This window comes from Aquila chrysaetos, chromosome 9 (genome assembly GCF_900496995.4).
Source record: "Aquila chrysaetos chrysaetos chromosome 9, bAquChr1.4, whole genome shotgun sequence".
Taxonomy (NCBI): Eukaryota; Metazoa; Chordata; class Aves; order Accipitriformes; family Accipitridae; genus Aquila; species Aquila chrysaetos.
Window position 1 is genome coordinate 27,424,481 of NC_044012.1, and position 17,415 is coordinate 27,441,895.

Genomic DNA, 17,415 nt, shown 5'->3' on the forward strand with positions numbered 1-17,415 from the left:
TAAGCAAGCTTTGTTATTTACACCAGGCATATGTTAACTCTTTAACCTGTTCATTACATTAAGTATAGACTGAAAACCTCAGTAGGTGCACTCGATTTGTGGAAACCTTCCACCTTGCACCCTGCCCAGAATAAAGCAATGTCTCCTCTCTAAGCATACTCTGTGTGTTTCGGGAGTTACTTTCTGATCAATAGCAAGGCTTACACGCTGGCTTAACAATCCTTTAGTGAACAACAGCTGCTGTGAATCACTTTTGTATTTAGTTGGGCCAAAGTGCTAAGAGTGGCAATACACTGCTTTAATCCGCGTGTGTAGGTTAAATTAAAACCCAACTTCACGCCAAACTCGCCTCCATCTTCCTGTGGGGAGAGACGAGCACTTCGTGCGGCAGCGCTGCGCACGGCCCATCGCAGTGCGTGCCGGAGGGCGAGCCCTGTCCCGACGTTTGCACACAGCCCCTTGCCGAGCGGAGGAGGTGGGGTGAGCAGAGGCCGCGCCTGGCAGTGCCAGAGGGTGAGCGGGCAGGCGGGGCTGGGCCTGTGCCGTAGTGCCGTTCTCGGGCGTGAGGGTTATGTTTGGTTCCCCACCTTCTGTGGTGTTTTGGCCCTGCCCATGCTGTTCTTGCCTTTTGTCTCAGTTTGTGGGTGGCCTTTATACCTTGAGTAGGCAGGTTCTCTTTTCTAGGAGTGATAGTGCTGGGAAGGGGCTCCTCTATTTCTGCATTTCTCTCAAAAGTGCTGAGCTCAGACATGTACTGAGATCAAGTGGGTTTGTGGAGGCTCAACTGAGGGGCCGCTCAGTTCCTGCGTGGTCCAGTGCTGACCTCCGGCTTAGGAAAGGCATTTTCCATGTCCTTAGGCATGGATGCAGTTCATTTTTACAGATGATGGGGAAAGCTTGGGTGCATGATGCTGAGGGTTGAAGGCTTGATGAAAACATGGCTCAACAAAAAGAATAGCTGGAGAGGGGTCTCTTTCTCCAATACTCATTTAAATTACAGACCCAAGCCTGGAGGTGTTAAGGTGATGGCTCAGCTTCAGCTGGAGGTGACTTAAATTTGAGGAGCCTCTTAGGGTCCTTTGAAAATCTGTTAGGCTGGGTGCTAGTTAGTGCTTCAGAGCATTGCTTTCAAAGGCTCATGTTTCATATAAATAGGCACACAATATTTGAAGTGGCGCATACTGCAACCTTGGGGGAGGTCTGTGCTGGTGTGAAAATCAAGAATCTAATGCTGGTGGTGATTAGATGAACAATCCTGCTCTGTTTCCTTTAAATTACGGGGTTTGTTTGAACTGATACAGATTAATTGTGCAGGAAGTGTTTGTAGGTTCAGGTACTGACTTTTTAAAGCTGAATAGCTACAGTCTGGGCTCACATGCACTTGTGAATGGTGGTCATACATGTGTTAATACAGATGTTTTATTAACAGACAGAAGAGTATCTGCAAAATGGCAACTGCTCAGAAGCAAAGGAATTGTGTGGTATGATTTTCTTGTGTATTTCAGCACAGTATATTATTTGAATTGGAAAAGTCAGTGGATTTTAGCTGAAATAGTGCACCCAGCTGCTGTGTATTATTTCTTCTCTTGAAAATTACAGGCTAATTCAGTCTTTTAACTATGAATACAGATGCTTAATAGCAAAATAGTTTGAGTCTGAACTCGTGGTCATGCACTTGGTAGAAATCAGCAATGTCCTAAAAATATAGTTACCCCAAGTGTTAGAAATATGCTTAACTTTATAAATGATGAAAGTCATACTTTTCAATTCATTTAAAATGTTAAGCAGGCATTGTACCAGATTGTAGACTGTACAGGTTTGTTGTTGTGGACAGAGATTAATTCTTTTCTTTCTCTAACTTTCAGAGTGCAGTTGTATTTCCTAACAAAATATCTACTGAACAGCAGTCCCTGATGCTAGTGAAGAGGCTCCTGGCAGTAGCAGTATCCTGCATTACGTATCTGAGAGGAATTTTTCCTGAAAGTGCCTATGGAACAAGATACATGGATGGTAACAGGCTGTTTTCATGATTCTTTGCAAAATCTGTTGTCATAGGGTTGTTAAGAAGTTACTGAGTGTTTTTAAAGCCACTTGGTCATCTTAACTAAAGATAATAGACATTTTCAATGATTGTAATGGAAACTTCACTAATACATTCATTGTTGAATTTTGTTAGATAGTGGTGATGCTAACTCATCAAAACTATGCCTGCACCTGTTGGTAATGTTAATTTTAGTCTGCTTTTGATATATACTTTTAGGGAATGAACTTCACTTTCTTAGCAATGTAGTTTAATTTTGTCCTAAGTAAATATGTATGCATATATTCTTTTTTTGAGATGTCTGTGTCAAAATTCTGAGGGAAGACAAGAACTGTCCTGGCTCTACTCAGCTGGTGAAATGGTATGTTAATTACAGTGCATATATAACACTTCCATAGTGTGTCAGTTCTGAAAGATACCTTTCTGGCTGCTTGCAGATACAAAGAAAAAAGTTCACTTGTTGTGAGTGAACAACTGCTCAGGCAGTGCTTTTAGTGCATGGTATTTATTTTGTTGACAATTTTTTTTTAAATGGAAAGTAAAAATGTGTGTGTTTTCAGTAGAGATGTAATTGACTTGTACAGTCATGTTTCTAGAAAGGCTTACAACTTGGTGCTTACTAAAGCACAAATCTTTGTTTACAGAATGATTATGCTTTACATTTAGTTTCTGTGGGTGTATATGCGTGCTCAAGGGTGCATGTAAATGCAGAAATCTAACCAGTAGTTCCTCTCTAGTTGAACAGGAGATGCAGTGTTACCATTTTGCATTTTGAATTTAAAGATCTCGCTCTCAGACTTGTATAAGAAAGCGGTACTGTTGGCCTTTATATTCAAAGGCAGAGTTGTGTCTGCAAATGATAGTCTATCTGCTTGTACATTCACACAGTTGAGTGTAAGTGTGTCATTTGGGACAAGAGGTATTTATTTTCTTTGTGCTCACAATAACTGTGAGATTTGTTCATGGCTGCTCTCCTTGTTGTTTAGAAAAGACTATATAAGGCCTTTGCCTTATATACACATTCCTATTTTTTGTTATCTCTATAAAAGTAATCTTTGTTCTTTTCACACTTTTACCAGTTGTAGTACAAGGTAAGGCATTAGAAATGATGCTGCATTCAGGAGAGGGGGTTTGCAGCCGCTGTCAGTGTTGAGGTGTTCAGAGATGTAGGTCTGAGTTCTGATGTTAAAGGTGAAATTAGTCATCCACTCTTTGTACACGTGCCGTTACTAAGAGAGAGGGGGTAAAAAGGCTTCCTTTACTGTAACCTGGAATTTCTTAATTGATCTTCGGTAGTAGAGGAAACTGAAGTGGTGCCAAGTGCATTCCACCTTACCCTCATGCATCAAACATTAGCAAGGGCAGTGGTGTGGCAGCCTGTGGATGCTGACAAGGAAAAGCTCCCTGGTTTTTGTGGAAAGGGTGTGTGCTACCTTTTTGGAGTTTACAGGTGAGTAGCCTTTCTTAACTCAGCATCGTGTACACACCAAAAACAATTTTTGCTTGTTGACTATATTCAAAAGAAATGTTAGAAAAAAATTAGGGTAAGTTTTGGTTCACTGTTTGACTGTTGTTTACATGTTATATAAAAAGCAAATTGCAACATCTAAATAAAGGCAATAACACTCCTTTGTGCTTCAGAGATGATGGTGTTCAGCTGAAGCACTTATTTGTAAACTGATTAACGAATACATGTGTTAGAAGGTGTTTGAAAAGGGTAGGTGTACAACTGCATTATGTTTTTACTGATAAATTACTTACAGATTATATTTTTACTTATTCTGCAAAGAAGTTAGGATGACTTGGTGTTACAAAGATAGTCATCGCTTGTATCACTACTAATAAGATAGAATAATGGAATAAGTATTTTGCTGTAACATAATATTAAGAAGGCTAAGCAAGAATTTCATTTTTGGGGACTTTTATGTAGTCAGAAGCAAAGCAAATGGAAATTAGTAGTAGATGGACAATATGATTTGATTTTTGCAGGATGTTAGGATGCTATGATGCCTTGCAGAAGAAATACGTAAGTCTTCCAATACAATTTAGCTATTTTAAATGTATTGAAACATTCATTTATGTAAGTCCATTAGCTGCCAGTGTAATTATAGGATTTGGGAATGGCTGCGCTTTAATATGTTAAAACAGTTAGCTACAATGTGGGATGCACAGACACTTCGGATAATATTCTTTGTAAACAAAAACACTTAAAGTCAGGGATACATAGGCATTTGCTTCTGCCAGTTGAGGAAGTCCTTTCTTAAACAGATAAAGAGTTAAGCGTATGAAGAGGTTTTTCTTGAAACAGGCCTTAGTTGTCTATATTGCTTTCCAGAGCTAGAGAAACAAAACAGTTTGGTAAGCAGAAATGGGCTATGGAATACATTTAATGTTCTTTTTCTTTCTCTAATTATGTTTCTGACAGCTGAGAATGATTGTCCTGGCAGTAAGTATCTTTCAAAAGTAAGGTACGCATTTTTTAAGGTAGATGCTTAAAGATATGTACAGTTCTTACTCTGTTTCCTCTCTTTACTTTAAAAATACAGGTCTATACCCATCCAGAAGATCCTCAGGTAAATCTGCTACAATATTTTACTGGTGTGAAGAGAGCAACGGGCTGGAGCTGGCTTCAACCCATGTATTCCTTCCCTGTGACTGGGGATGCCCCATGTCATGACCGTGTATACAAGCAAGAGTGTCACATTAAAAAAAAAAAAAAAAAAAAAAAAGACATCCTAATATCTAATGTAAGAATCACTAGAGCTAATCAGAATTGCCACATAGTGAATTGCCTTTGAATATGTAGTGTCAGGTCAGTACAAGAAACCCAAAGTGTTGTTGCAGAGTTAAATGCCCGTAAAGATTCATCGTCCTAACTCTGTATAACAAATTTATGGAACTTCTTTATGAAAAACACGGTATGTTTTAACTGACCACTGGGTGTCACCATGTCTGTTACATGTGTGAAACATTTTTGTAGTGATTAAAATTTGAATGAGTATTTCATTCTGAAAACATAATCTGATGTTTCAAAATATTTTATCATGGTGATTCCTGGAAAATAATGTAGATCATAATTTTTATTTGATGACAATTGTATACATTAATACTGTTAATTGTTACAGCATTATAAAGCTGTATTCAGTGCATGTAAGTGGATCAGACAGGAGTTGGGCTATCATTATTTTCTTTAAATGCAAGGTTAATAGATTACTAGACAGAAGCAGCAGCAGTAGTAGTTTGCTTGACAGCTGATAGTTTAATAATTACTGGACTTGTTTGCAGACAATTACAGAATGTTACCACTTCAAATTCAAGTACACCCACAATGGGCCACTCCTGGATTTCAGCAGGTACTGTCGCTGTGATTTTACTTTGCTCTGTGGTTTTACAGTCCATTTCCATACACCTGAATGTAAAAGCTTTGGATTTTATCTGTTTGGTGTTTCCTTTTTTAATTCTGGATCTTAAGACTAATTTTATCAACCTACACTATTAGCTTAGACTTAAAACACAATGAATCGTTTTGTGAGATTATGGTCATATTTTTAAATATCCACTCAAAAGGTGATTCTTAGTGTCAGAGTCCAATACTCTCTGATCAGGTTTTTTAAGATATTCCGTGAGTGGAGGGTGAAATGTTTCCTATCAGATTTACTTATCTGAAGATACTTGATGTTACATAGGATTTCTCATTTAGCAGAGTTGATACAAAATACACTGAAAATGCAATACAAATGTAAGCTATGCTTATCAAAGCATAGCTATTGCAATACACAGTTCAATCATGATACCAATGTGATTCCCATTACTGGTCTCTATAATACATTCATGGTCATGACATGGGGCATCCCCAGTCACAGGGAAGGAATACATGGGTTGAAGCCAGCTCCAGCCTGTTGCTCCCTTCAAAGTTCTTCTATTAGTTGTTTAGTTCTTATACTCTGGACTGAGCCACGTATTCACTCCCCCCATACTGGTCTGGCTAACTCAAGCAGACATTAATGCACTTCTAATGAACTTGGGGAGAAACATGTACACCACCAGTTGATCCACTCAACTGACATAGCTATTTATCTAAAATGAAGGCCATGGTCAGGTCCCCTGTGTGTTGAGATAAAGTCAGCTTTCTTTGCAACAGCTGTGATGCCCTGCATTACTCTCTGAGCTTCATGGGCACATCACCCTTGCCCACCTCCCCTGAGTCTTCTGTTGTAGGGGTTTACTGGTCAGTCACAGCTGCAAGGCAATGGCTTATTTTAAGACAATCAAAATGTAGCAAGTTCATACCTAACAAACTTCTCCCAGCTTTCCTCCTGCATAAAATGCTTTTTAAATTAAAAAAAAAAAAAAAAGAAAAAAAAAAAGAAGAAAGGCTGCAGCGCTGCAGACCTAGGTCCCTTGGGCTGCATTTAGTTACTTACCTCTGAAAGAGGTTGTAAGTCACGTAAAAAACACTGGTGGACGGGGATGTGACTCTCAGCCACACCAGTTTTCCTTAGTGTATTAGCACAAATTCATGCCAGACTAATTTGGAAATACAAGGCATAAGCCCACTTCTCTGACACCCTGCAGGGAAGGAGATAACCATCTGCAGAGGGGTGAGACATTTGAAATCATCACAGTTTAAGGGTATGATTCCAAAAGACAGGGTTACCCAAAGAAATAACTCACAATTGCTTGCCTTGCACTGGCTGTTCAGGTCTTTGGGTGCCTCTCTAAGCTGTGTGGCTGTGAGGAGCAGGGGAGTAGAGGGAGAGCATTTTTAGTGGCAGTAAGGTAGGATTCGGGTCACCTGCTGGCAGAGCAGGAGCATGGAAATGTCGGAATGCCAAGAGTCACTTAGACATGCATTTTTTTATCAGTAACCATTCTTGTCAAAGTCAATACTGTTACTTTTTTTATTTAAGGGAAAGCAAGTATGTAAGACTTCTCAGAACTGGGGCTTTGAAAAGTATCTACTTTTTTCTTTCTTTCAGGTTGGGTGTTTTTTAGGCATTGTGTAATGTAAAATACAGTAGTTGGTCACAGCTGCTAAACCATAATGCTTTCATGATGTCCCTGGCTCAGGATTTGATCTTCCAAGGGGCAGAGAACATGCAGGTCACTCAGTGTTAGAAATTGCAGTGCATGTAATCTCAGACCTTAGGCAATAAATGTGATGTCTGCTTCTGACACTCATAGTTTGTTAAGCAGTCATCTGTCAGTACTAGAAGCAGCTTACTCTGTATAAAAAAAAAAAATCTGAATACTTTGTCTATTTTTAGTAAGACTAAAAGGAATGATTCCACGATCACCTGTGCAGACACCAGGAAAGCAAGTGTCCTCCTCATTCGCAAGATTTATATTCTGATGCAAAACCTGAGTCCATTACCAAATGATGTTTTCCTGACTATGAAGCTGTTTTATTACGATGAAGGTAGTATTTCCATATTACCTAGATTTATCAACTGTGTTCTTTGAAAACAGACTTTGAAAACAATTGAACCAAATGTTTTAATGGATAGTCTCTATGGTTGCTGGGACCTGTTAAATGATGTTATTTTGCATGTCTCTGTTTCTCATGACAATTTCTAAAATCCAAGGGGAACAGATTTGATCTTGCTATGGGAACACAATCTTGTCATTGACTTAATTGGAGCAAGGATTTCAGTGTGTTTTAAAAACAAATCAAGTGTTCCTGATTATGTTAGGATGCAACATGTTTGCCAGACTAGTTCTAGTTTAGGTGACTATTTAAAAGTCTAGCTCTGCTTTCAAAATGTATTATTGCTTTATAATGAAAAATCAGAGCTTCTAGCTCATCTCTTTGCATGTATAAACTGTTTCAAATAGCGTTAATTGGGTTTTGCCTGTTGAGTAGGGGAAAAAGAACTTCATTTACTACAAGTCGAATATTGATTATTCCCCTCCCCACACACAACTTTTTTGGAGTAGCCTCTTTTCCCCTTTTTTAAAGGGGAAAAGAGTCTTTTTGCTGCACAAGTTAAACTTAATTTTACAAGAATGTGTTTCATTCTAACACATTTAATGAATTCTTTTCTGCAGTTACACCATCTGATTACCAACCTCCTGGTTTTAAGGAGGGTGAATGTGAGGGGATGATATTTGAGGGGGAGCCTATGTATCTGAATGTAGGTGAAGTGCCAACGCCTTTTCATATGCTGAAAGTTAAAGTTACAACTGAAAAACAGCGAATGGAAAATGTTGATAAAAGCATCCTAAAGCATGGAGAGACTAATGTGCCTCTTCAGGTGCTCAGAGTGGACAGAGATGATCCAGAAGAAGAGAACCAGGACATGAATGTAAGAGCTCAAATGTTTTATGTAGCTTGTTGAAATTTTAGACTTTTTATAGTCTAGAAAAGGGCCATTGTTTTACTGCATGTCTTACTATAACATCAATAAAAACCTGTGTTTCCAGATATATTTAAGCAAGGCAATATGTCTTCAATACATTTTTGCTTTAATTTTACTGCTGTAGTTAGCAATCTGTCATTCTTAAAGCAGTATTGAACAAGTGTATCCCCATAATGTCTGTCAGCAGTAGCAGCATTGTTAGTAGTCGTGTGTCTGCGAGACTAGAGAGGGGCAGCAGGGTGAGAAGCAGAGGGGCAGCTTCGTGCTGTGGGTACAGGTGCCATTTGTTCAGCTCCACGCACAGGACACAGGTGAAACCTCCCTGGAGCTGTCCCATACTAGTCCCAAGTGAGCTGCTGCAGCCAGGCAGTTTTGACTGGCAATAAATTTGCTCTGGGATCCTCTTGTATGGCAGTGCACGTACAGCTAGTGATGCCACAGCTAAAGTTAAAACAAACCAAATTCTGTATTGGGATTTTTCCCTGGGGAAATTGGCCTAGAAAAAAGCACAAAGCGAAGCTTGCTGAAGGCACGAGTGCGTGACAGACTTGTGCATCCTGCTGCTGATGGTAGAGCACCTGAGATGGCTCTTTGGACTGTGTTTGTGCAGGCTTCAGCAATTGGAGGCATAGATTTCTGGGGTCAGTTCAGGCTGGCAGCAAATACCTTTAGTCATGTTAGAAAGTGCAAATATGTGTGCTGATCTATACTGTTCATAGGTGAGATGGAGGCAGAGCTTCAAGGCCTTTGGTTGCTTACTTTCACAGCTTACTCTGGACCTGTCTGCCCTTTTCTCTTACTGCATACATGGAGCATTTTGATAATTGCGAGTGAACATTTTTAACTTTAGTTTTAATGGGTACAAGTTCTAGCAAAGCATTTTTGTTGGTATGAATCTTGGCAAACTGAGTTTCCTCAGTTAGTATTGGTAGGGAGGCCTGTAGGTGATGAGATGGAAATAAGCCCCTTGGCCCTCTAAATCTGCATATGCTTCTGAATTGCTGTTTCACAGGCAGTAGGAAGGTGGTAATTGATGCGCTGATAGTATTCTTTCAATATCAATTGTTACGATTTTAGTATTTTTTACAGATGTTTTTCTTGGTAGTTGAATTAAATGTGCGCTTGCATTAATAACTAAATAATGCTGAGCTAGTTTGTACGTGCCATGTCAGTTTCAATTATTTCAATACAGTTTGTTCCACTGAGAATCCATCTAAAGCTCTGGTCCTAAGCATCTGAGTACAAACCCTCTTCCTTTTTTGTCTGCAGTAAGTGATAGACCTTTTTCTTAATCTAGGAAGATCTTGTCTTGGATAATAAAGCAGAAGATAGGAATAATGTACATATTTCAGAAACTCAAGGTAACGTTTACATATATTTTTCAAGTCTTCAGTTTGTGCCTCTTTTTCCTGATGTTACTAAAATGAAAACTCAATTTTCTGACATAGACCCCTATATTAAAATTTACATTCTATTTTCTTCACATACATTGCTATGCCTTTATTTTCTAGCGTGGCTTTGTTCTGTGAAGCGTTTGGTTAGCAAATGCACATTTTCATATTTGTGTTCTAAAAATCTGATCTTTCATTCCATTTTATCAGATAAGCTAAATTTAATGGGTTAAATATTTAGCAACTAATTTTGCTGTTTGATTTTTCTATTATTATTGTTGCTGTTGTTTTACTAACATATTTAATTTCCACATAAAGCTTGCAGAGGTGTTTTGCTCTTGAGTTCATTATTGCAGACTTGAGAAGCAGAATTCTCTGTTCAAAAAGTGGTCCAGGTCTATTTTTCTTTAAATCACAGCTGTTTGGACTATATCCTCACAGCTTCAGCCACTAAGTAAGTTTAACCGAAATACCACTTTTAGACACCTTTTTTCCTTAAGCTCTGACTGTGGTAGGACCATGGTCTGATTCTGCAATGTATACATGCTTCGATCTGTATGGTTGTGGAGGAGTTGAGACTGTCGGGGCTTGTGTACACAGAAGAGTTTTTATGTTGCAATAGACTGAATGATACCCATGTAAAAATACCTATACATATGATGCATGTTCTTCTGTACAGAGGAAGTTATTCATTACTGTGGTGTGCTATTCCTGATACAATCAGTAGCTTCATCACAAAATATGTTTTGTTTTATGAATGACTGTATGATTATGTCTGTGCTGCTGGCTATTTTTGTGCCTTTTCTAGCTGCTTACTTTCACAGCTTACTCTGGACCTGTCTGCCCTTTTCTCTTACTGCATACATGGAGCATTTTGATAATTGCGAGTGAACATTTTTAACTTTAGTTTTAATAGGTACAAGTTCTAGCAAAGCATTTTTGTTGGTATGAATCTTGGCAAACTGAGTTTCCTCAAGTAAAACCCTAACACTGTAAAATCTGTCAATGTAAAGCTACACAAACAATGTGAGTAGCAGCAAAAAGCAAATTCCAGCTGGAAGCCTATCAGGCAGCACTTCTCAAAAAGGTACCAAAAACATTTACTTCTGTTTTACTTAAAAGTTTTCATATAACAACTTCAATAAGCAATTGAACTGAGAGTTCTGCAGAGAGTACAAATAATTTTATGTTTTGGAAGCACTCTGAGGACTCTTAACACTGCAAGGCAAAGCTGCCTTCTCCCTTGTTATCAAATAAACAGTTATGCCCTTCCCACTATGCAGGACATTAGGAAGTACCTGCTTATCCTTTCTGATGAAAAACAGCAGCACCTCTCGTCGGATTTTTCTTAGCTTTTATAAATAGATAGTTTCTGTGCTGTTTACTTACAATCATATAAGTGTCCTCCACTGTAAGCTCTGAATGCAGAAGTGCCAATAAAATAACTGCCCTGACTATACCGTCCTGACTGCAGCTCCTACCAGAAATGTGCCCTGGAAGCATTCCACTCTTTTTTTTTTTTAATCAGTGCTCCAAGATGTGGACCCAGACCATCTCGAATTCAAGACATGAGACAGCAAACTGTCCTCAGGGATCTCTGTGAGCAGAAGCTTCCCTTTAAGATTTTAGAGAAACTGGGAGGAAAAGCAGAAGGTGATTTATCTTCAGATTCCCCAAGATAGCGCAGGGGCTGCAAGATTGAACTTTGCTACCAAACAAACAGAAGAATGAATTGCTGCTTGTTGATCTGCTCATCTTGGAGATGCTATATAGGAAGCATCCAGACAATACTGGTACCCATTTGCTGTACATAAAGCATTTCAAACATAGCAAAGAATGATGAAAAGAGGAACTAAGTGCCCTTTTTGGAAGAAGATTAAGTAGAGATGATGTAGATGAGTATGCTCAGAAATGCTCTGATATGCTGATGTAAAATAGGATAGCTAAAGGAATACAGTTCTCAAGACTGTGAAGTAAAAAAACAAGCTTTATGACCAAAACCGGGGGTGGGGGGTGCAACCCTTTATTTGAATGAGAAGCCTATGTAAAATGCTTTTTTTTTTTTTTTTCTGTAGCAGACAGAGGTTTCTGTGGAGCTAATGAATATATGGCACTCCTAGAAGAAGCACCCATTAGTGCTGCTGCTTGCTCTGTTCACTCTTCTTAACGCATTTCCCTAAAGTTGCATCTGCTTTGAAATATAACTCTGGTTCTGCAGACTTCAGAAACACCAATTTTCCATAAAAACTTCCAGACGCATTGCTTTCCACATAACTATAAAAGTGGCAACTGTGTCAGTGCTGAGGCTTTTGGTCCTCCCAACCCGACAAGACTAGCAGCTTGTTGGGGCTACCATGGTGTCTGAGTGCTTGCGGAGGCAGCTGGACAAAGCAAGTTGAGCCTGGATTTTATATTTTTAGAATGGGTTGGAGTGTCCCGTCATTCAGGCCCAACACTGAACAGGCTGCGCTGCATATTTAAATAGTGACATTAATGTTGGCTGTGTTTTTTCAGAAATAAAACATGCAACTTTGCAAAAACAGCTAACATTTCCATGCTGTTCAAAAATGATCATGGAAATGTGTAGGAAACGGTATGTGTAGATCAGCGTGCTTATCTTGACAATGCTAGTAGGCTGCAGAACTGGAATAACCACATAAAGCTGTATCTGGTGCTTTTAGAAATTCATGGAAGTTCCAAAACCATGCAAAAATGCAGTGAATTGCTTGTCTTGTGGAGTTGGTATGATGTTTTATTTACAGGAACTACAAGACGCAGGAAAATGCATTTGTCACCCTGAAATTCTTCAGTCATTTCCACAGCTTAAGCACAGTCATCTTGAACTAGTTTATGCTTATATCTGTATCCTAGAAAAAAAAAACCCAGTATGGATTTGAAACAACAGCAACAAAAAAAAAATCTCCAGAACTGACTGCTCATTCTTCATGGCCTGTTCATGCAGCTGCAGGCAGTGACAAGGGAACTGTAGCTACAGGAGCTGCAGCCAAAGTTGCTCAGTTGTGTGTGGTTGGGTTACAAATGGGAGCCGTCTGCTGGCAGTGGGTTCAGAATATGCAGAAGCTGTGCCAGAGTGGCCCCACAGAGCCGTTTGCCCATTCTGCAGTGCAAAATGAGCTCATGAGGCTTTTTACTTGGAAGCAAATCCCAATGTAGGTGAGCCTTTAGCAGTACAGTGTACATATGAGTTCAGGGATCAAGCCCACTCTTCCGAAGAGCCCTGTGTGTAAATCTGTACTACCTAGCATCAGCATCTCTTGCGTGCCTGTCATAGGAAGTTGTGATAGGAAATCGCTGAATTAAGTATGTAAGAGAGTGTAATGCTTGGTGGCGTTAATGACTTGCTTGCACATAGAGAGTTAGAGCCCTTTTGAAGCACCTGTTCCCTGCAAGTGCACGTGTTCCTTGTGGCAAAACATCAGTGTTAAGAGGCTGCTAGTGTGTTGTCAACAGTGCGCTTTATTATTTAACTCTTTTATAGAACCAAATTTAACATATGAAGAAGAAGAAGTTACAAAGGCTGGAGGGAACCAGAATCTGTATGTTTCTAATCCTCAGGTATGAAAACTGCACTCTGTCTTAAACTTGTACTAAAGCTTTTGTGAAGCTTCTTCCCTACTTTGAGTGATTAATAGGTAATCTGCTAAAGGTTTATTTAACACAGTCAGTATTTTCAGTAATGAAATGCCTTTTCATTTTACTTTTTGGTGTTTTACAAAAAACAGTTAATATTTTAAAGCAATCAAAAGCAATAACAAAAGGCTGTTCCTCTGTGGTACAGTTTTCAAAACAAACAGATGGTCTGACTGTTATTAAGAGAAATGGAAATGTAATTTCCATGTTTATGAACTGCCATAACTAAACACTCTGCCTAATAGAAATTTCTCTGCTAATTCTGACAGACCAGAATTTGTTTAAAGGTTGATGAAAACTTAAAATGCAGGTTTATTACTCAGACTTAAAACTCAGGCTATATTCCTTGCAAATAGCAAAATGGTACAATTTAAATGTGGAGGACTACTTCAAACATAGGTCTGTAAGATTTCTTAAAATGGAATAGCCCTAGGTAACTGTGAGTGACTCTACCGTATAAAAATAACTGATGCTTTGATCTGTCAGGGCTCTTTGACACATTCAGCTGTAAATAGTGCTGTTGACTTCAATGAGTATACTCCTGTATTTAAATTTCAGCTCAAATGCTGTGGTGAGCAAAGCCAGAGCTCTTTGCACGCTACAGCACTGAACCCTGCTCTAGCCTCTAATATATATTTTTTTACTGCCGTTACAAGGCCACATCTATTTTGTGATTTTAGGTTGATCATTTGGCGAGCAGGACGTCTGAACTTAATGTCTCAGAGAGCAGGACAAGAAGTGGAAAGATATTTCAAACTAGCACTGTTAGTACTGTTTTTTCTCTAGTTCTGTTCCTTCTATTTCTGTTCTTCTTTAAGCCTTTTTCTGTTCCAAACAGTGAATAAAACTCTAACCTTTAATACATTTCATGTTGACAGAATGAAATTCTCATCACTTCTAAAATTCCCATTAAATTCAACACATTTGGATTCATAGTGTCTAAAAAAATTTGGTTCCAAAGAGTTAAAAGCTGAGTGTGGATGTTGTTAACACAGGTTGAGAAAGATTGATTAGGATTGATCTATATCTTCTTGATAATGTGTTTAGCCAAATTCCCCCTGGTTTAATCCATTGTCGATAGGAGTGTGTGCCAGCAGAGATCCCCCAGGCCAGTGTACAGTATGCTTGCTAATGATTTTGCTTGGAAAATACAAGGCCAAAATTTTAACCTCAGCTCTATGACTCGCTAATACCAAGAAAAATCTGTTATTTCTTTGCTTAATCACATTGCAGTGGATAAGTCTTGTAGTGGGCACTACTTGTGGGGAGCCAAATTCTTCCAGCCTTGCACAGGTGGATGGGAAGTTGTCTTCAGGGTGGAATTTGGCCTTTGAGGATGGCATTGGGGGCCCCCATCTGTCTGTTTCTGCTGCCTTTACCAACTCAGCTTGGTAGCCTCAGCTTTGTGAGGCTCTGGGGGGCCTTCACAAGACCTCAACATCTCTGTTACTTGTGAATGTTCAGGGTTACTGGTAGGTTCTTAGAAAAAGCTGTGGGGTGAATACTACCGTTCTAGTAAGTGCTCTTCATTTAGAGTCAGGAGGGGAAATTACATGTCTGCCAAGGAAAATTATACCCTTCCAGTCCCTGCTCAGAAAAGCGCTTTGTTAATTTTTAGTGCAGTAGTTGTGTTAAGGATTCATAATGTACAGCTCAATTGTTGCCAGTAGTTTTCTCCTAAACTAATAGTTGCCTTATTTCTGTAAAGGCTGATGGAAATCAAGCTTGGGACCATGCAAAATTCATTCCTCAGCAGAATGTTCTAAAGAAATCCAGAAGATAAATTGGTCTGTGTCATAAAAATACCTGTGTATGAAAGCTGCATGCAAAAAGGGCTATCAGTTTGCAGCAAATTAATGAAGCGGAGATGTTAAATTCAGAGTATAGAACTAGTACATTCAGTCTTTTTGTAAAGTACTGCTTACTGCCGAATACAATTTTTTTACTTCCAACCCAGGGTCATGTGCAGTATTTTTTATGTTGTTCACTGATGTGGGGGGGGGGCGGGGGGAGAGAACATCATTCTGTATGCTCACTATCACTGTATCTTCCTTTTAAAAAAAGGTTTTGTTAATGGAACTTAATACTAGAATTTAAAGCACAGCAGAGCTAAAAAGCAGCTGTGCTTTTAAATGATGAAAAACACTGCAGAGTTAAAGGCTAAATGTCATCTTCTCACACATGTGCAAGTCAAATAATGGGATTAAACTCAGTAAGGCAAGCCTGTCTGGTGCTGAGCCCCCTCTCCCGTTGGTACAGGGCACTTGGCTGTTGTGCAAAGCCCTCCTGGTGCCGCCTGGCTCTGCACTGTCTGAACTTGGGGCCACTGTGTTGGGTCCCAGCTGCTCACAGAATTGGACTTCAGGTGTGTTGCCTCAGTGGAGGGGGAACAGCCTTCATTATGTTCTCTTGAAGCTATGACACACAGGAGGTCCTGCCCTTGCAGTATAAATACATCCCAGCCCTCCTTCAGTAATTTGGAGGGAGAGTCAATTCTGCCAGAAAAAAATATCCAGATGTTACTCCAGGCTTAGCACCTCTGGGCAGGGACCAGGTAATAGCAAGGTTGAGCCAGATGCTTGACATGCAGCTCTCGATGCATCACACAGCTGTCTTGTTCGGGGTGGGCTTTTTCCGTGTTAAACTTGCTAATGCCACGGAGCAAGCCACGGTCTGTGCTGTGTGGCAACCTGTAATGCAGTATTTATTTTCCCTTGGCAGGTTCATCAGTTTGAGCTCTCATCTAGTCAAGATGTGCTGCCAAAAAGGAGAAAGATCAGTGAACCAAAGGAGCAGTTTTAGATAGCCATCTCCCCTGCTGTTTTGTTCATAGAGTTCTTCTCCGTACCACTTCCATTTTGTTGTTTAATGTGAATGTTCATATTTAAATATCTTTCGGGGATCTTTTCTGTTCCATTTGTAGTCAAAATGGAGGGTATTTTAAGGAAAGAAAATCTGTCAAGAAGCCCAGCTGAAGAAATCAGAACTTATTTTTTATAGGAGGTCGCACCCCATCAGGAAAGAGAGAAGGTACCTGACTACTGATGTAATTGAGAAAATTTCTGTTAACAAAGGTGACTTGGAAGGTTTTGACTCCCTGCTTACGGTGTTTTTAAATCCTGATGGTGATTGTGTAATGTTCATTACCCACAACACAAGGTTTCATCAGTAACTTTGGGCTGTATTTCAAAGCTGTGAGAAACTCCTTGTCCAGAACCTGCCTTATGGGGCACAAAACCCCTCAAGTCTGGGGTTAATTTCTAGAGCTGTACATGGCAGGTTGAGGAGGGCTCTGTTGTCAGTTACAGCAATATTACATTTTTTGCTTTTATTACTGGGACAGTTAGGGGGGCTTGATTCTCTGCATTTCTTCCAGACTGAAGGCAGCAGACCAGTTTGTAAAAAACCAAACATTCTTCATACCTTGAATTACATATTTCATGCCAGAATGCAGGAATTTCTGTACAGCTGTGATAAAACATATGTAATTACAAAGTCTTAATCTGTGGCAGGCATCTATTATAACGGCGTGAGATTATTTGAAGAACCCACATGTACTTAAAATGATTAATTGCAGAAGTTGGACATGGCGCCATTTCTTTTTCTAACAAAAAAATGTTAATTTTTCCTGTGCTGTAAATGAATTGGACTGAAGCTGTTTCTGCATGGCGAAGAGCTGCTGCTGTCTTTAGGTGGGAATAGCTGCACATTTCTTGACATTTTTGACTTCTAACTTAAGAATGTCTTTTTATCATTCCTCAGTTAAAACAATGTTAACATTTAGTTGCTGTGTATTTCTTTACCACGTGGATTGGCATGCATACGTTTGGGGGCTTTAATGAAATGGGGGCAACACTTGGGAGCTCTAGCTCTGTAGGCTGCGGCTCCTTGGTCTTGTTCCAGCTGCTGGTTCTCTGGGGCTGACCCTGTATGGGATGATCAGAGCAGGGGTGTGTGGGCAGCAGGTCGGAGT

The 17,415-nt window shown here is 39.6% G+C and overlaps 1 protein-coding gene across 1 annotated transcript; it reads left to right on the forward strand.

Annotated features, from left to right (window-relative positions):
- The first annotated feature begins 424 nt into the window (after positions 1–424).
- On the forward strand, positions 425–16,296 carry HORMAD1 (HORMA domain containing 1). Its single transcript, XM_030026665.2, has 14 exons — positions 425–513; positions 1,430–1,481; positions 1,866–2,010; positions 2,339–2,402; positions 4,031–4,067; positions 4,467–4,487; positions 4,588–4,614; positions 5,327–5,394; positions 7,309–7,460; positions 8,090–8,346; positions 9,698–9,761; positions 13,291–13,367; positions 14,123–14,206; positions 16,164–16,296. The coding sequence occupies exons 2-14, from the start codon at positions 1,449–1,451 to the stop codon at positions 16,242–16,244; spliced, it is 1,110 nt and encodes a 369-aa protein (XP_029882525.1). The 5' UTR covers positions 425–513; positions 1,430–1,448; the 3' UTR covers positions 16,245–16,296.
- Positions 16,297–17,415: the final 1,119 nt, after the last annotated feature.

Excerpts from the sequence above, each read along its gene's own strand:
- HORMAD1 (XM_030026665.2), top strand. The coding sequence starts at position 1,449 with ATGGCAACTGCTCAGAAGCAAAGGAATTGTGTG. Across the intron at positions 2,403-4,030 it reads TCTACTCAGCTGGTGAAATG|GATGTTAGGATGCTATGATG; the intron begins GTATGTTAATTA and ends TGATTTTTGCAG. Across the intron at positions 4,615-5,326 it reads CCCATCCAGAAGATCCTCAG|ACAATTACAGAATGTTACCA; the intron begins GTAAATCTGCTA and ends ACTTGTTTGCAG.